This window comes from Jaculus jaculus, chromosome X (genome assembly GCF_020740685.1).
Source record: "Jaculus jaculus isolate mJacJac1 chromosome X, mJacJac1.mat.Y.cur, whole genome shotgun sequence".
Classification (NCBI taxonomy): Eukaryota; Metazoa; Chordata; class Mammalia; order Rodentia; family Dipodidae; genus Jaculus; species Jaculus jaculus.
This window is the reverse complement of record NC_059125.1, coordinates 54,738,145-54,757,728: the sequence shown is the minus strand read 5'-3', so window position 1 is coordinate 54,757,728 and position 19,584 is coordinate 54,738,145. Positions and strand designations below refer to the sequence as shown.

Here is a 19,584-nt window from a genome sequence, read left to right as displayed (position 1 = left end):
CTCCAGCACTCAGGTGGAGTGCATACCTTCTGTGTCCACCTTCTCCCCTGCTAGGTCCTCAGCAGGCTGGAAGGGCATTATTCAATTCATTTCATTTGGGGTGGTACTGGAAGACTTGAAGACTGGACAAGTACTCTACCACTGAGCGATACCCCCCCATCTGGAAAGAGACAATCTTGACCCTTCCTTCAAGGAGCTTCTAGTCTTCAAGATAAAGACACTTTCCCTCAGGGAGCTCCCAGTCTTCAAGATAAGAGACTTCCATTCTGGAAAAGCTAAATGGTGATACAGGAAACACAAGGGGGTCAGCCTATTAGAATTGGGGAAGTTCAGAGGAGAAAGAGGTCAGGGAAAGGCTGCCAAATAAAATACAGGAAACCCAGTTACATTTGGATTTCACATAAACTATGAATAACTTTTCAGTAAAAGTATGTCTCATGCATATTCATACTAAAAAAGTTATTATGGTACATAGGTCCCTTATCCAAGATGCTTTGGTGGACCAGAAATGTTTCAAATGTTGCTGTTTTCTGGATTTTAGAATGTTTGCATAGAGTCTACTAGTTGAGCATCTCAAATCTGAAACTACCAGAGTCAAACTTGGCAGCATTTTGGATTTCAGATTAGGAATGCTCAACTTGTGCTAAAAAATTACTAGTTGTGCATTTGAAATGTGCATCAGATTGTGCCTTTTGAGGGTTACTTCTGGCAATAATGGCAGAACTAGGACAACAAAGCACACCTGGCAACTAAGGTTCTCCCAGGCTCTTGGCCACTTCAGCCTCAGGCAGGCGCCTGATGTAGGGCCCTGAATGCTTGGGACAGTGATATTATTTCAGAGATATCTTTGAATGGGTTTTATCAAGGAGGAAGTTTTTTTTTTTATTTTTATTTATGTATTTGAGAAGGACAGACAGACAAGAGAGTGAAAGAGGCAGATAGATAGAGAGAGAATGGACATGCCAGGGCCTCCAGCCACTGCAAACGAACTCCAGACACCTATGCCACGTTGTGCAGCTGGCTTACATTAGTCCTGGAGAATTGAGCCTTGAACTAGGGTCCTTAGGCTTCCCAGGCAAGCGCTTAACCGCTAAACCATCTCTCCAGCCCAAGGAGAAAGCATTTTTAAGACAGGGTATCATAATGTAACCCAGGCTTGCCTTAAGCTTTCTATGTAGCATACAGGCTAGCCTTGAACTCCAGGCAATCTTTCTGTGTCAGCCTCCCAAGTGCCCGAATTATAGGCATGTACAATTAAGCCCAGCTTGAATCTGGTCTTATTTAGTTAAATAAAAGATAATTCTCGGGCTGGAGAGATTGCTCAGTGGTTTAAGGTGCTTGTTTGCAAGGCCTGATGGCCGAGGTTCCATTCCTCAATACGCATGTAAAGCCAGATGCACAAAGTGGCACATGCATCTGGAGTTCATTTACAGTGGCAAAAGGCCATGGCATACCCATATTCTGTCTTCTTAGCCGTCTCTCTCCTTTCAAATAAATAATTTTTTTCTTGGTTTTTCAAGGTAGAGTCTTTCTCTATCCCAGACTGATCTGGAATTCACTATGCAGTCTCAGGCTGGGCTCAAACTCACAGCGATCCTCCTACCTCTGCCTCCCAAGTGCTGGGATTAAAGGCATATGCTACCATGCCTGGCTTAAAAATATTGTTTTTCAAGGTAGGGTCTCACTCTAGCCCAGGCTGACCTGGAATTCACTATGGAGTCTCAGGGTGGCCTCGAACTCACGGCGATCCTCCTACCTCTGCCTCCCAAGTGCTGGGATTAAAGGCGTGCGGCACCATGCCTGGCAAAAATATTTTTTGTTACAAAAAAAAAGATAATGCTGGGCTAAGTGTAGTGGCTTAGGCTTGTCATTCTAGCATTCAGGAAGCTGAGGCAAAAGGATGGTGAGTTCCGGGGCAGCCTGGGCTACAGATTGAGACCTTGTGTACAAAAGAAAAAAAAATAGATTTGGAAGATGGGCCTCAGTGCCAGAGCACTTGCATAACATGAATTATTCCCTTGTTCCATTCCTAGGACCACAAAAAATTAAGTAGACTCAATCATTTAAAAAATGTGGAGCCGGGGCTGGAGAGATGGCTTAGCGATTGAGCGCTTGCCTATATATGAAGCCTAAGGACCCCGGTTGGAGCCTCGATTCCCCAGGACTCATGTTAGCCAGATGCACAAGGGGGTGCACGCGTCTGGAGTTCATTTGCAGTGGCTAGAGGCCCTGGTGTGCCCATTCTCTCTCTCATTCTGCCTCTTTCTCTCTCTGTCACTGATAAATAACTAAATAATTTAAAAATTGTGGAGCCTGGCGTGGTGGCACATGCTTTTTATTCCCAGTACCCCAGCACTTGGGAGACAGAGGTAGGAGGATTGTTACAAGTTCAAGGCCAACCTGAGACTACATAGTGAATCCCTACCTCGAAAAGCACTTGTGTATTCTTAACAAGAGCAGCATCATCATGATCACCGACTGAACTATATAAATGAAGATAATGCAATGCTTGCAGTAGGAAGTGCTGCCTTAGCAGCCATACAGACACTAACTAAGTAATGCCAGCTCCCATTCATCTTAGACTCAGTTTTCTGGTCTGGAAAACAGGATAACAATCATCGCCACTCCCTGGTTTGGGATAAGTCTATGAGCTAATGGAAGAGTGCAGTACCACCCAAAACACACAGAACAATGTGGATTCAAGTTAAAAACCACACATCTACAAAGACACCAAACTTCACATACAGATAAGCAAACCCACAGGCCACAGGTTGCCACCCAGAAGGAAGCTACTGATAAGCTGGGAAGCATAAGCAAACCCAGCCAGCCACAGACATGAAATCCGGCCGCGCTCACTTCTCCAGCTCTGTAGATGAGGATGAGATTCTTGTTAGAGGAACCGGGCAGTGAAAAGACAATTGCTTCCTGTCTCTGTGGTTCGAATACAATTCAAAACACAAACCATACAGACGTGTAAGATTTTGTCAAGAAGTATGGCTGAGTTTTGAGCTTTCTCATGGAAAAAAAAAAAAGCAAAATCATTTTTAAAACAGTTTCTGGTTGCTGCATGCCCCTGCTTGGCAGGTACCTTCAGCACATAGTTTAGGTTTACTGGCAGAGCAGGTCCAACGTCTAGCTGAGTTTGAGGATAAGGACTCCTCCTTTGGTCTATTCCCACCAGAACCAGACCCTGTTTCTCTTGAATTTGATCTGCTTCCCTGGCCAGCAGCATCCCTTCTCCCTTCTCCCAATGGTAGCCTATGCTTAATAGCTGTTGAATTCAGGCCTCCTCAAGGCAAATTTCTCGTAACCGTACTAAAATTTGTGTTGGTAGGCTGAGAGGTAGTCTCCAGGGACAGTTAGGATTTCTGAGGTGGGAGCGGGATAAGAAAAGGGAACACTTTAATCCCAGCACTCAGAGTTCGAGACCACTCTGAGACTACATAGTGAATTCCAGGTCAGCCTGGGCTAGAGTGAGACCCTACCTCAAAAAGCCAAAAAGAAAGAAAGAAAGGGGAGAGGAGGAAAGAAAGGAATGGAGGGAGTGGAGAAGAAAGAATAGCAAAAAAGAAAGTGCCTTTTGGGCAGCCTGCACAGGATGTCTAAGGCCCATAGGGGGAGGAGGAGAGTCCTCAGCTAGAGAATTAAAACAAAAAAGGAGGGTCTGAACATGAATGAGCCTCAGAACCCCCCCCCCCACCCCCGCCTTCACAGTAAGACTGCACCAGGCCTTTCTTGGCCTGGCAGGTGTTCTTTTGGAAAATCCCAGCACAAAGCTCTGTCAAATGTGAAATGCGTTGTTTAAAGGAACCTCTGGGGCTGGAGAGGTGGCTTAGCAGTTAAGCGCTTGCCTGTGAAGCTTAAGGACCCCGGTTCGAGGCTTGATTCCCCAGGACCCACGTTAGCCAGATGCACAAGGGGGCGCACACTTCTGGAGTTCGTTTGCAGTGGCTGGAGGCCCTGGCGCACCCATTCTCTCTCTCTCTCAATCTGCCCCTTTCTCTGTCTGTTGCACTCAAATAAATACATAAAAATAAACAAAAAATTTAAAAAAAATTAAAAAATAAAGGAACCTCTGGGATAGTTAGGAGGTTCCTTCCCTCATGGCCAAACTAGTCTTCTGAATGTTAGGACTCTGCAGAAAAATGGAACGATTTCTGCAGCAGGCAGACACTGGGAAAGTGGGAACCATTCTGACAAGTAAGGAGCTTCCTAAGGAGTGCACACTTCAAGGAAATAAGAGCTCTCTGATTTTGGTGTGTTTTTTTGTTTTGTTTTAGAAATGGTCTCATTTAATCCAGGATGACCTCAAGCTTGCTATATAGCTCAGAATGCCCTTGAAGTCATGATCTTCCTGCCTCTGCCTCTCTTTGATTTTTTTTAAAGGCTCATTCAGTAAACTAGAAGAGCCTTCTTCAAAGTAGGGAGAGTTCTACATAAACCTGTTTGTACAGTAGATGGCCTGTCTTAAATGAAGGGCTGACAAAGTAGAAAATTTGACCATAAAATGGAGGAACTTTTTTTTTTTTTTTTTTTTGGTAAAGTAAGACCCCTTATGTAAAGTGAAGGATCTTTCTGTAGAATGGACAGTGTAAGGCAATAAGGAATGGTAGGAACTGGGGTAAACTGCAGAGCACACACCTCACCTAAAGATAGCAGGTCCTCCCCAACAACCATTTGTTACCTTGTAAGAACCCTGTATTTCAGCTCTTCCATTATTTCAAGAGAATCCAGAAATCCAGATTTTTATGTGGGATCCCCTAATTTTAAAAAGAGTGAGCAAATCAAACGAAACGTCTGAGTCAAGTTCAACTTGTGAGCTATCGGATCACAATATCGGCGTAAAGTGGTCCCTAAGGCCCCTTCCATCTTTGCTGTTGACCTTTTGCCCTATACCAATATGCTCTGAGCAGCCTTAGAGGTTCCTTGCCAAGAGCCCAGTCTCTTCATGCTGGTTCACGCAATATTTGTTTGGAGTTCCCTGAACTGGAATCTGCCTTTTCTTCTGTCTCTCCCAGTTCACCTCCTCTCCTGCATAGGAAGCTTAAGGAAGACTGCAAGGGATTAAATGATATGCAGAATTCTCTGGAACTCAAGCTCTTACTGTTTTTGTTTGTTTGCTTGTTTTGTTTTGTTTTTGAGGCAGGGTCTTTAATCTAGACTGGCTTCAAACCCCTTATGCAGCCCAGGATGACTTTGAACTGCTGCTCTTCCTACCTTCACCTTCTGAATGGTGGTGTTATAGGCATGAACCACGATGCCTGATTTAGTTGGTACTGGGGATCAAACCCAGGGCTTGGTACATGCTAGGTAAGCTACCAACTACGCTGCATCGCCAACCTGAAGGAATTCATTTCTAAAAGAAGAGATGAGGTATGGGAATTCAACTACTTGTTTAATACCTATTCTAGGACATGCAGTGTGCCGATACTTCCTCATGTCATATCCTCCTAATAAGTGGGAACTATTAGTTGCATTTTATAGGTGAAGAAACTGGAGACACAAAGTAGCAAAACAAATGACTTGCGTCACAGGTAAAAGTAAGTGACCTCAGCCTGGTTCCCAAGTGTGCCTGTGTCCAGATTCACAAAGCACATTCTCAGTGAATGTTTCCTGAGTTGAAGAAGAAATCATATTTGGAGAGGGAAGAGAAGAGTTTTGAAAGGAGGTTTTTAAATTGAGTTGTCTGGAATACAGTGCTTTCTTTCTCTCTCTTTCTCTCTTTCTCTCTCTCTCTCTCTCTCTCTCTCTCTGTCACTCACAAATGGGTTGACGATGGTCAGGCAGACAAGGAAAGACAAGTGGGCAAACATGAATACTTGGGAGGAGAGTGTGGATAAAGTGTGTGATTAAAGAACTGAGTACAGGGTTTGCAAGAAAGTTCCAGAACAGGAAGATGTGGCAGTAACCCCAGTAAACCACCAATATCAAAATATCAAAACATAGACCTATGGGAGGGGGTCACATGGAGATAGACACAGGCACAGAAACAGACAGACACATAAAATCTTCAAAGATCTCACACAGAGAAACACCTAGAAACCTTTAAGGGCGAAGGTGGAGACAAGAGACATGTGATCTGGAAGACATCACACAAACAGATGCAAAAACACACATGCAAACTTACACACAAGCATACACAAAGGCCATTAAGACACATAAAACGGACCCTTGGGGACAAGGACAAGGGGCTAGGCTCATGTGCAATCACACACACACACACACACACACAAACACACACACGCACACAGTCACATAAGACCAGAAGCAATCCACCCCCTCTTCCAGTTGCTTGATTGCTGTGAAGACTTGGCCACCTCCTGCAGGCTTCTCTGGACCAGAGGCCAAAGGATGGGCTAGTAGCTCCGCCCCTGGGAGGAGCTGGGGACATGGGAGAACAGGAAGGGAAGGGAGTGGAGCTGCAGCTGGGAGCATTGGGCGCAGTAATTACCCAGTTCTGGTGCTGCCACGCTGGCTGGGATTTCCCTCCCAATGAGGATCAAGTCACTAGGATGCTAGCCACTCTGACCCCTGCCATGACCCTAACTACCTCCTAAACTTACCCATCTACCATCCCTTTAGCTAGAAGCCTGGTCAAATTAGAGAATGGGAGACACAGGGATTACAATGGGAAAAAGAGCCTTCATCAAAAGCCAGGTGCAGCTGGGCGTGGTGGCGCACTAATCCCAGCACTCGGGGAGCAGAGGTAGGAGGATCGCCCCGAGTTCGAAGGCCAGCCTGAGACTACGTAGTGAATTCCAGGTCAGCCTAGGCTAGAGTGAGACCCTACCTCAAAAAAAAAAAAATAAGCCAGGTGTGTGGCAGGGGATGTAGCTCAGTTGATAAGAGTGCTTGCCTAGCACTCATGAAACCCCAAGTTTGATTCCCAGCACCTGAATTAAAACTGGGTATGGGGACTGGAGAGATAGCCCAGTAGTTAAAGGCACTTGCTTGCAAAGCCTGCCAGCCTGGGTTCAATTCCCCAGTACCCATTTAAAGCCAGATGCACAATGTGGGACATGTATTTAGAGTTCATTTGGAGTGACAAGAAGCCTAAGTATGCCCATTTTCATTCATTCTCTCATTCTCTCTCTCCTTGTACATAAATTATATATATATATGCATATATATATATAAGGGGTGGAGAGATGGCTTAGTGATCAAGGCACTTGCCTGCAAAGCCAAAGGACACTGACTGGTTCGACTTTCCAGGACCCATATTATCCAGATATACAAGGTGACACATGTGTCTGGAGTTTGCTTGCAGTGGCTGAAGGCCCTGGCACTACCCATTCTCTATCTGCCTCTTTCCCTCCCCCCTCTCAAATAAATAAACAAATAATATTTTTTTAAAAAATTAGAATATAGGTTTGGTGGGTGTACACCTGTAATCAAAGCACTGTGGAGGCGGGAGGATCAGAAGCTCAGGGTCATTCCTGGCTGCACAATGAGTTTGAGAGCAGCCTGCTGAGCATATTTGAAACCCAGACTCAGTCTAAAAAAAAAAAAAAAAAAAAAAGAGCAGGGAGAAGGAAGGAGGGAAGAAATTGTAATCTCAGTGATTGAATGATTGGGAAGTATAGTCAGGAGGATCAGAAGTTCAAGGCCACTCTGGTATACATGAGACCCTGTCTCAAAAAACAAGCCTAGGGCTGGAGAGATGGCTTAGCAGTTAAGCGCTTGCCTGTGAAGCCTAAGGACCCCAGTTCGAGGCTCGATTCCCCAGGACCCACGATAGCCAGATGCACAAGGGGAGCATGTGTCTGGAATTCGTTTGCAGTGGCTGGAAGCCCTGGCACACCCATTCTCTCTCTCTCTCTGCCTCCTTCTCTCTGTCTGTCTCTCTCAAATAAATAAATCAACATAAACAACAAAAAAATTAAAAAAAAAAACAAGCCTAGGACAAAATGAGATGCTGGGACAAAGACTAGGAGGGAGAAGACAGGAAAACTTCAGGGACCCAGATAGAATAAAGTGGAAGGGAGAAAATGGAGGGGACGAGACAGAAGGGAGGCAGACCAGAAAAAAAAAAAAAAAAATCACAGGAGGATGCAGGTCCAGAGGCAACAAAGGCAGCTAGAACCACCTGTTGAATGTGGTGACAAAAGTCCCCTGCTCCCCCCATGGCCTGCAGGCTTTGCCTGTGGCACTCAAACCTTACAATAGCCCCGGGAGGTGGCAATGAACAATACCATTTTGCAGATGACAAAACTGAGGTCGAGAGAGTGGTGACCTACCCAAGGTCACATGAAACTTTATAAGGGGGCGGAGCTGGGCCTGCGGTGCCGCTCTCCATTGCCAGAAACAGCTTTTCTTTTAAAAAGGTTATACCCTAGACCGAGCCCAATCACAGATCCCTGAAGGAACCAGGGAGAAGCCCTTCCTAAGAGATGCAAAGTGAGAGACCCAGGCCTTCCCCTAACCCCACCCCCACCCATCCATTCACTGCCCCGGGGTGGGATAGAGGCCTCTACACCTGGAATGTATTAGGTAGGGAGGCCCGGACTAGGGGAGCCCAGAAGAAGCTGGAGGCGGGGCAGGGAAGGTGAAGGCGGCAGCGTGGGCGGCAGCAGCGGTTGGGAGGGCCTACCAGGCCGGGCGGAAAGGCGTCTCTGCCAGCAGCAGCTCCCAGGGGCGGTCCCTGCCAGTCCCGCCTTTCCCGCTTTCCACCGAAGCCTCACTCAGTGATTTAACCCCTTCTGCACAGGAGCCATCTGGAAGCGGGACAGGGGGAGGGCTCTGGCCGGCCAAAAAGGAAAAAAAAAAAAAAAAAGATACTGGCACCCTGAAGAGCTAGCTGCTCCCAGGAAGTTTCAGCCATGCACCTGTACCCCTCACCCTCCTGCCCTTACTTTGGGGGCCCTGATAGACATAGGTGATGTCTATTGGGCGCTGTCGCCTGTTTATCCTGTCTTGGGGTTCCTCAGGTTCAGGGCAACCTACTAAACGACGCGCTAGCCTCTAGTATGCTGCTCCTCCTGCTGTCCCCATCCCTCGAAGCCAGCACCTCTATTCATCCAGTTGCCCAAGTCAGAGATGGGGGGGGGGGGCTCTCTGCACCATTCCTCTGGCCCTCAACTCACACAACCAGTCTGCCCTCAAATCCAGGCAGCCTTTGGAAAAGACTCCCCCCTGCAGCCTTGTGAAAGACTTTCCAGTGGCTTTCAGGTCGAACTCCAAACTCCTGAGCACAGGGACAAATAAGGCCTAAGCTCTAGAACACTTCCCCCACCCCCACCCTTGAGCCACAATGGCTTCTGTTCCTCGAAAGTGCTTTCTTCCGCCTGGAGCTTTGGCACATGTTCCAGTGGCCTGAACTGCTTTTCCACTGCTTACCTCTGGGCATCTATTTATCCTTCAGGTCGGAACCCTGGTGTCTCCCCTGCCTCCTTCCCAAGTGTCCCCGCAGCATCTGTGCTCGGGATTACTTGGGGGTGCATCTTTGCCACGAGATGTGAGCCCCATAAGGACAGGGACAACCCGCATGTAGCACAGAGCCTAGCGTACTGCAGGCGCGCAATATGGATATTAAGAAAATTCCCTTCCGCTCTTTCCCTTACTTGTTCCTAAGTGTTTATGGATGCCATATTGTATGCTAGAGAAATGGGGTGAGCAATATTACAAACGAGGAACCCAAGGGGCAAGTAAGGCTTGGAGGTACCATGAATCCACAGCAGAGCCAGGAGTACTGAGGCTCCAGGAGTTTGCAAGGTATAATGCCTTCCGGGTTCGAGATACTGGACATTGAAGCCCCAAAGGGCTGGATTTGTTGCTCCAAACGCATCAGTCCTCTCCACATTAGGAACTTAAATCTGAGGGGCTTGCTAATGGCAGGCTGCACTTCCTGCCTTCTTTCCAGACAGGTCCTAGCCCCACCCAGCCAGTGTCTGGCCAGCTCCACATCTGCCTAAGGCATTTAGCTAACTGGCCCCCAGAAAGCCATGGCTTATGTCTGTCTGAGGCACTGTTTGCTGGCTCTCTCTCTTGAGGGAGAAGGCAACCCTAGCTGGGCCATCCTCTAGGGACAGGACACCTGAAAGAGCTGAGGAGTCAGTGGAGGTGCCAATCAACTTATACTTAGAAAATTCAATTCTTTGAATCCTGTCTGGGGAAGTCCTTTTGCCTAGCTACTCAAGTCTTTACATTTTGTTGTATTTCCTTGCAAGGTCCCAGCTGACCAGCAACTAAATCTGAGAACTTTCCCAAACCCAATACTGGAATCTCAACTACTGCTTTCCAAAATTCCACCCCCACCCACCCAACTCCCCGCCATTCCTATCCTGAGACCTTGCTTCTTTCATTGAGAAAACCCCTTCTGTGACCTCTCTCAGATACCCTGAGACCATGGAGGGAGCCACACAGATGTTCTCTGATAATATTTGAGTTTGCTGGAGTTCTTTGCAAATGCTAGCTACCATGGGTGGATTTGAAATGGATCTCAGCTCCATGCAAATGTTTTTAACACATGCACGCACTCACGCATATTTTTAAGGCAGAGTTTAAGTAGACAGTGAACAGTTCATCAGAATGTGACTGTGCTGACCTGTTTTCAAGGATGCAACTGGACCTCAGAACCATGTATGCTCTCTACATAAGCCACCTTCCATGACAATATGTTAGCAGTGAGAACTCCCAAACATCTTTCATCCAGAACGCTTTCTGGAGACTTATGATTCTAAACCCAAATGCCCTGCGGATCAACACCACCTTGATATTTTCTCATGCCTCTCAAACTCAACATGCCTCGAACACAACTCACCACCTTCCTTGAAACTTGCTCCTTCTCTTTCGTAGAGGTCATGGTACTTGGTTTCAGAAAGCTGCCCAGAGCCATCCTGGATTTGCCCTCTACAGCAAAGCCACTACCAAGACTTCACTATGTTGGCACCTGAATGTCTCTCTGATACTACTTTCCTCACCTGCCACCACTGTAAACTAAGCTGCTTTTCTCCCTACTTCCATTCTTACACCCTTTCCATCCGTTGTCCCCATGTGCCCATGGGAAGCTTTGAAACACCTGTATCATTCTCCTCTAAAAAACACTCCAGTGGTTCTTGCTTGCTCTCAGGTCCAAGCCAGCCTAATTCCTCCACTCTCCCCAATACCAGTACCCCCCATCAGCGCCCTATATCTCCATGTCTTTGTTCCCACCAAAGCATCTATTCAAAAGTCTCCTGTGTTCCTCTACAATCTTTGCCTGACATTCCTCAAGGTCCCTTTCCTTGGACTGGGCCTTGCGCTTAGTATTGCTAATGCCAGATTCTGTCCGGAGTTCCAGAACTGCAACTGCCTTCCAACTGAGAAATACCAAATAGTAGCCATTCACTAGAGTGTAAAATAAAGATAAACTGAGGCAGCCAGTGTTTGTGTGCATGAGGGCAAGGGACTGAGTCACTCCCTATATTCTAGATCTTCTGTTTCCCTTCTGGGTTGGTAGTGAGCTGAGGGAACCCCAAACATGATTCTGGGGAGAGGTTCTAGGAGGAGAAGGGCAATACTGGCTCACGGTAGGACCACGGCTAAATCACCACTTCAACTGGAAAATAGACTTGGCCCGTGGCTTCTACCCTGGGCTATACTAGACCTGAGTTATCTGGAGATTGTTTTTTCCCCCAAGGTAGGGTCTCACTGTAGAGATCTTTTGAAATCAGATTCCTGGGTTCTGACTCTGGAGGTCAGAGGGGAAGACTAGAAATGGCATCTATTCTTGTAAGGCCAACAAGGGGTTCTGATGCTCGCTCAATTTGGGAAGCCCGAAACCAACCTGTATCTATGGACTTTTCCAGCTCCAAATTTAATTCTTGCGAGTCTCTGATAATACTCCAGGATCCATATGGAAAGGAGCTAATCCCCGGCCCCCGCCCACATACACATTGGCTCAATTTTCCCCACTATCTACAAAATGGCTCTAATAACAGGTGCAACATCTTTGACTGAGCCAGGGTTAGACCCCAAGCTACACCCAATCCCCAGCATCTGGAAGAATGTTCTAAGCCTCAGTTCTAGAGAACACAGTGGGATCCTCCCAAATTCCTATACTTAAGGGGCATTTTCCCAATCCTTTCCAAGCTCTCCTTGGTATCTATTTCACTGAGTTATCTAAGTTACCCAATGAAACTTTAGGCTTTATCAGCCTGGAAAATGGGCATAATAAAAATCTCCACCAGGAACTGGTCAGGACAACAAAAAGAGAAATAAAGAAGGTTCTGCACATGGATAAAATGTGATGATTATTTTCAAAAGCTGGCCCCCCCTCAGGCTGGGATGTGCCACTGGGTCCTAAGAAAAGAGAGCTCAGTAGTCTGAGGGATGAAGTCAGTAGGCACACTGAAATCTTGACATGTGAACTAAAATGTAACATGTCAAACTAAAATGTTTCAATGCTTTAAGTGAAGTTCGGTTGCTCCTTCTCCCCTTTCTCCCTCTCTCTCCTTTCACACACACCCTCTAACAACCAACCCTACCTACTCTCTTTGGGCTACATATAGGCAAGTTCCATGGAGAGAGAAGCAAGTCACTTGTGCCTACTCCTGGGCTGGCTGTGCAGTGGGGGAGGCCAGCCTCTCACAACCCATCCTTCTATGAATCACATGGCCCAGTGCCCACCTAGCCAAGGCCTGATTAATTCCTCCACATCTTCCTCAGGATTTTCTCTCTTCTTATTTTATTTGAGTCCCTGGTTACTGAAGGGTTTGTACCATGCTGCAGGCTTTGCAACTAGAATCTTATAAACCCTCATATGCTCTAGATTAGGAAATCGAGGCTCAGAGAAGGGAAGCCATCCATCTGAGGTCACACAGTGAGTCAGTTAGGAATGGCTTGACCAGGTCTTTCCCTGATCCTTTTTTATTCCAAATCCTCACTTTTAATTAAAGGGAAAAAGAGAGAGAGAGAGAGAGAGAGAGAGAGAGAGAGAGAGGGAGGGAGGGAGAGAGGCCTATCATGCAACTATACAGGCAAGGACTTTTCACTGGGGAAAAGTATCCTGAGAACATTGTATTGCTTTGGAGAAGAGGGGAATGGTTTGGGGACCCTGCTTTGTAAGTTTGGAAGGACTGGTAGAGTAAGAAAGCATACTGAGCATCACCCCCATGAATTGACCAGAGAGGCCAGAGATCAGGGGTCTAGACCCTTCTAACTCCTGCCTGCCAGACCAAGAGTATCTACACCATGAGAACTCGGTGTCTTTCTCTTAAGCAGTAGTTACTGAGGACCTACTGTGTGTGTGTTCTCTTGGCATCCATTCAGACATTTATTTGTTCAACACGGATTTACCGAGTACCTACTGCGAGCTGGTCACTGGGCTGATCGCTTGGGGATACAACAGTGGACAAAGCAGACACAAGCCCCTTGAGGTCAAGGAGCTCACATGCTAGTGGAGAAAGAGAGGCAATAAACAAGTGGGCACGGACAAGAGTACTTTCAGACTGTATCAAGTGCAAGGACAGAAGCACACACGAGCAGCTGTGATGGAGATTCTCAAGAAGAACTATGGAAAGTGGTCAGGGAAGGTCTCTCAGAGGGGACATTTGAGCTGAGACGGGAAAGATGAGGAGCAAGCCAGGTGGAGGGCTGAGGGGAGAGCTAGCAGGCAGAAGGCAAAGGCCCTGCAGTGGGAATGCTGTGGGTGTTTGGAGATCTAAAGGAAGGAGTTGCAGTGAGTAAGTATGAGTAGCCCCCTGCACACATTATCTGTCCAGGGGAGTTTGGAAAGCCAGGGGAAGCAATAAGCAGGGCAGGGTATTAAAAGAGCTTGCTGTCAGCTGCCTATCTCCAGCTCATTGGAGGGATTGTGCCTAGCATCTCCCAGAGGTTCCAAGACTAGCCCAAGAACATGAAAGTAGCAAGAAGCAAACCTTGCCAATGTTTTATGCCTTACTACCTGCTACTGCTACCTGGTGTTGGGCCACAGTGCCAGTGACCTGGGAAGACTGGGATGTGAGTGGCACAAGTCCCCAAAGGATCATCAACTCCTTCTGTCCTAGTCAGGGAGGGCAGATGTGCATTGCTCCCCCCCCCCCCAGCTCCTGGACTCAGGCCCACCTAAGAATGTCCCAAATAGGGGAGGCTCTGCTAGGTTCCTCAAACACTGAGTGCTGTGCAGTACAAAGGCCTGTCCAGGTCTTTGGCCAAGTCTGACCTAGAGTTACTCTACCGCTGAAGACCCGAGTAACCATCCTGACCTATCCTCACAAACAACTTCCCGGCCCTGCAGCTCTCCCTCTCTGCTCCCGCGAGCTTCGGCATCCTCTGACCTTTCTGCTTGCTCCCTACCTTACCAGCCCTTTCCTGCAACCTCACCCCCACCTTTCTCATTCAGCAGCACCTTCTATTCCTTCCTTCCTTCCCTTGCACTCCAGCCACACACACCTGGCAGACCCACCAATCTTAAGATTTGTCCACCATCTCCTTTCCGACTCCTACTTCAGAGTTGCTGAAATGAACAGTCCAGGGAGAAAAATCACATAAGCAGAAGATTTGGCATTACTTTTATGGTCTCCAGCCCCAGGCTGGGGAAGCTGTAAGGCCACAGGTTTTGGATTCAGATCTGGTTTTGAACATGCTCCACATTAGCTGTGTGACAATGGACAAGTTACTTAACTTCTCTGAATCCCAGTGAATGATAACTACTTCACCGAAGCTCCAGAAGCTGAAGTGAGAATCCACTGGAAAAGCACCCAGGTCAGTGCCTTGCACAATGTAGACACTTGGCTAATAGGAGACTCCTTTTCTGCTGTTACCCCAACTAAACCCCTGTTCGTCCCACCACATCCCCATTGCTGCCTTGCAATCCTTCCCTCTCTTCTTGCAGTGCTTTCTCTCCAGGATAACTCCTCAGCAATTAGAGGAGAAAGGAACCTGAAGGGTTGAGGGGCACGAGGGACAGAGAGGAAACAGGTCTGGATGAAAGGCCGAGGCAAAGGAAAAGAGTAGAGGTTGAAGGGACCCAAGGGGCCAGAGAGAGCGGGGTCGGGCCCATGCTGGGGCCCAAGCCCTAGAACAAGAACCCGCTCCCAGGAACAGGCCAGTGGCCGGGGCTCCCCATGCTGTCTGAATCACTCACCAGGCCGAGGCTGCGAGCCCTCCAGGTGGTAGGAGAAGCGCAGGGCCCGGTGGTGCTGTGGACTGGGGCCGCAGGGCAAGACCCGGGAACCTGGAGAAGCACCCAGACTGGCGTCCGAGGGTCCGAGAAACTGAGGATCCAAGGGGCCGCCCAGAGCAAAGCCTGAGCCCTTGCGCCCCGACAGTCCGGCCTCCGAGGCTCCAGGGTCCGAGTCGGCACAGGCCAGTTGAGCGGCGCCGGGGATATGGGTGGCCGGGCGTTCTGGATCTGAAGGCCCAGCACCCCCCGGAGCTCGGTGGCCATGCATGGTCCGAGCCTGGGCGCGGGGCCCGGGCTCCCCACTTGGCTCCAGTTCCTGGGGCGGAGGCGCAGGCGGAGGAGGCCCGGCGCCCAGCAGAGCAGCGGCCTGGAGCTCGGGGGGGCGGGGCTGCGGGCTCAGCCCCACTGCGGAGACTCGAGCCCCCGGCCCAGGCTCCGGCCAGCAGCCGTGGCAGCAGCAGCCGCGGCCACCGCCGCTGCCGTGCCAAGCATCGCCGGCCCTGGCCCCTGGCGGGGAGTGGGCTCGGCGGGGCCGGGGGCCCGTGGGGGATCGCTGTCTATGCGGCTGAGGTCGGGCGAGGGTCGGGGAGCTGCGCTCTGCGCGGGCTCTCGGCGGGGCGAGCCACTTCCGTGGCCTCAGGGCTAGCGGCCAGCCGGCTCCGAGTGCACGATCTCTCCTCTCTGTCCGAATGAGAATCGATCTGGGTGCTCTGGGCTGGTCGGAAAGGGATCTTCCTCCCGCCGCAGCGGAGGCTGGGGGCGGAGGAGAGGAGAGGGGAGGGGAGAGGAGAGGAAGGGAGGGAAGTGAGCACCGCGCTGGCCGGGAGGCGCGCGTGTCCGCCGCGCGCTCCGGCGGCGGGCCTTGCCCTCGGCCAGTCGTCGGGACGATGCTCCAGCCGCCCGGGCCGGCGGACTCGGTTCTCCCGCCCTCTGCCCGGGTCTCCGCGGCGGCAAGCGGGAAGAAGCCCCGGCCAAGGGATCGGGGTGTTGTGTGTGGCGGGGGGAGCCGTAGCCGAGGTAGCCGCAGCCACCGCGGCGCTGGGACCCAGTTACTGGGGCCCCACCCCCCTCGCCCGGGATCCGCGCTTGACCACGCCCCCCGCCCCCCCCCCCCCCCCCCGCTCGGGCCCTTCACTTCGCTTGAACGTTCCTAAGGCCCTACTTCTTCTACCCCTTAGAAACTCCCTCTCAGATTGCCCTTCCATCCAGGCGAATCCCAGGGCTCAAACCCCCACATCTACCCTCCTGTCCCATCCCGGGGCTTCCACTCCCCCATCCCCCCTCTCTGAAGCCTTTCCACGTTTTTCCAGACTTTCCCTAGAAGGGCTTGGCTCCCGGCGGGCCGGACCTGGGATACTCTTCATTTTCTCAGAGCAGACCTCATGGCCGTTTCCTTCTCCTGTTCTCTGATTTGTCATATGTGATTCAGCAACCCAGTCTGAGATCAGTTCAACTGTCTTCCTTTTTAACCATGCTTGGCGCCTGGGCAGCTAACAACACTGGAGAATACTATTCAGATTTCCAGATTGGTGCCATGATAACAAACGCGCACTTCCCAGTTTCTTTAAGACCCTCGGAACTGACCCACGACTCTACTGGTCAGCTTTCCCTCCCATTCTCTCCACCATTCCCCAATCTGCTCTCTCTCTCATCCATAGCAGCCATTTCAAAGCTCCATTCTGCAACTTGTTGATCTTTTCCCTAATCCTCAACAGATAACCCCACCTCCTACTTCCCAGAGTAAACAGAAGACACCGAAGAAGCTCTTGACTTCTTGGAGCCAAGCCTAGGAATTTGCCCCTTGCTCCTTCAGACCAGACTTAAGTCTCTTCCATCTAAAAACAATCATCAAAAATTCTCCCTATCCAACTACCTCCGTCTCCTCCTTTCTACAAATTTCTCAACAGTTGCCTCCACACAAATGTCTTCATTTTACTACTCATCTTTCAACTCCCTCCAACTCACCTCCCCTACTTCCCCCAGACTGCTCGCTTATCAAAGTCGATCATGGTTTATGTTACTAAATCAAATAGAATCTTTTCAGAGGTAATCCTACTTGGCTTTGGGGCAGTCTTTGACACTGGTGACCACTCCCTCCTCCTTAAACCACTTCTCTGATCCTTATTGTTCTCACATTTTCTTGGTAATTCCTTTCTACTTTCTGGGCTTCTCGTTGTCCTGTTGGTACTCTTTGGTACCTTTAGCTTGAGTTCTTGTATCCTCTCTCTCTCTCTCACTCTCTGCTCTTTCCTTCAATTATCTCATTCACTTCCATGGCTTCAATTATCAGCTCTTTGCTGATGACCCAAAACTGATACCTCTAGTCCCAACGCTTCTCCTGATGTACACACTCAGCTGGTTACGAGATAGCTTTATCTGAATATCCTAGAGAAACCTAAGCCTCAGCTCCTACCCAACTCAAGACATCCTCCTCCGAACCTATTTGTACTCCTTCGTAACTTAGTGAAGGACCCAGGTCAAAGGAGAAACTTGAGCTACATTCTGGGTCTTCTCTATCTCTTCCACCTCCATGCGGTTACCAAATCTTACCATTTACCTCTAGATAATCTCCTGAAGGACTTTCCTGAACCCGGAGCACCCCATTTCACTATGCATGCAGTCTCTTCATTTCTACTGCCACTATACTAGCTTGGGTCAACACCCTTTCTAACTAGCAATACCACCATAGACTCCTTGGGTCACTTCTTTTCCCTGGAATCTAGCTTCTTGCAGCACTACATAGCACTCCAGAAGGCAAAAGTAGGAGGATTGCTGTTAGTTCGAGGCCACCCTGAGACTATATGGTGAATTCCAGGTCAGCCTGGGCTAGAGCAAGACTCTATCTCGAAAAACGAAAACAAAGAAAGAAAAGAAAAAGAAGTCAAACCATATCATTCACATATTTAGAATCCTTGAGTCAAAGCTGAAATTAAATTCTTAGTCTGCTCCTTGCAGACTCTAGATTCTTTCGGCAGGGTTGTTTTATTCTGTAGCCCAGGATGGACTCAAACTCCGCACCAGCCTCCGAAGTGCCAGGATTACAGCTGAGTTTTTTTGTATATATTGCTGCCTTTACATGAAACTCTCTCCACCTCCCCAGTTTCACTTCATTTTGCCTCCCAAATCTCAGCTGAATCAGTAAATGTCTTTCTAACATTTGTATGCTGTGAGTCCAGGCACCATGTGAAATGCTAACTATGCAGCAATAAGAAGCATAAACAATGCCAGGAGTGGTGCCACATGCCTTTAGTCCCGGCATGTGTGGCAGAAGTAGGTAGATTGCCATGTGTTCGAGGCCACCCTGAAATTACATAGTGAATTCCAGGTCAGCCTGGGCTAGAGCGAGGCCCTACCTTGAAAAGCCAGGGGGAAAAAAAAAGACGCACAAACAAGACAATGCCAAATAAACTCAGCCTCTAGAGGTAACAGTCTGGTACTGGAGAGAATTTGACATAAACACACACATACAATTACAACACATAAACAAACATACCTAATTAAAAATTATGATAAGCCTATAAAGAGATGGAACAGAGTGACAGGACAAAGGACAATTGAGGTTGGTAGTGATTTAGTCTGAGGGATCTAGGAAAGCCTGAAATTTAAGCTGAGCTGGAAGAATGGGAATCAGTAGACGAGTGGAGGTAAAAGCAAGTGGAAAGGCCCTGAGGAGAAAGGGATATGGCATACGGTTGGCCCTCTGTCTCATCCACTGGTTCACACTATCTTGAATCAGAAATATTTGAGGGGCTGGGGAGATGGCTCAGCAGGCAAAGCCTATCAGCAGTGGTTTGATTCCCCAGTGCCAAAGCTAGACTCATAAAGTGACACATGCATCTGGAGTTTATATACAGCAGCAAGAAGCCCTAGGATGCTCATTTTCTCCTTCCTCCCTCTATCTCTTTTCCTTTCCCTCTCTCCTTCTCTCAAATAAATAATTTTTTTTCAGAGTCTCACTCTAGCTCAGGATGGCCTGGAATTCACTATGTTTTCTCAGGGTGGCCTGGAACTCATGGTGATCCTCCTACCTCTGCCTCCAAGTGCTGGGATTAAAGGTGTGCACCACCACGCCCAGCTTAAATATTTTTATTTATTGGGGCTGGAGAGATGGCTTCGTGGTTAAGGTGCTTACTGGGAAAGCTTAAGGACCCAGGTTCCTTAGTATCCACGTAAGCCAAATGCACAAGGTGGCACATGCATCTAGAATTTGTTTGCAGTGGCTAAAGGCCCTGGCATGCCCATTCTCTCCCTCCCTCTCTCTCTCTCTTTCTCTATCTCTCTATCTGCCTGTTTCTCTCACACTTGCTCAAATAAATAAAATGTTTAAAAATTATTCATTTATTTATTTACAAGCATAGAGAGAATGAGAGAGAAAGCTAGGAAATGGTGTACCAGGGCCTCTTGCCAATGCAGACCAACTCCAGAGGCATGTGTCACATTGTGCATCTGGCTTTATAAAGACATTAGGGAATCAAACCCAA

At 48.7% G+C, this 19,584-nt stretch overlaps 1 protein-coding gene across 1 annotated transcript in view; it reads right to left on the bottom strand.

Annotated features, from left to right (window-relative positions):
• Fgd1 (FYVE, RhoGEF and PH domain containing 1) overlaps positions 1-15,451 on the bottom strand; it is a 52,028-nt gene extending 36,577 nt beyond the window's left edge. Inside the window, exon 1 of the mRNA XM_004670037.2 lies at positions 15,065-15,451. Within this exon, the coding sequence (XP_004670094.2) occupies positions 15,065-15,371 (307 nt within the window). The 5' untranslated portion in view covers positions 15,372-15,451. The remainder of the gene's footprint in view (positions 1-15,064) is intronic.
• Between the last annotated feature and the right edge of the window lie 4,133 nt (positions 15,452-19,584).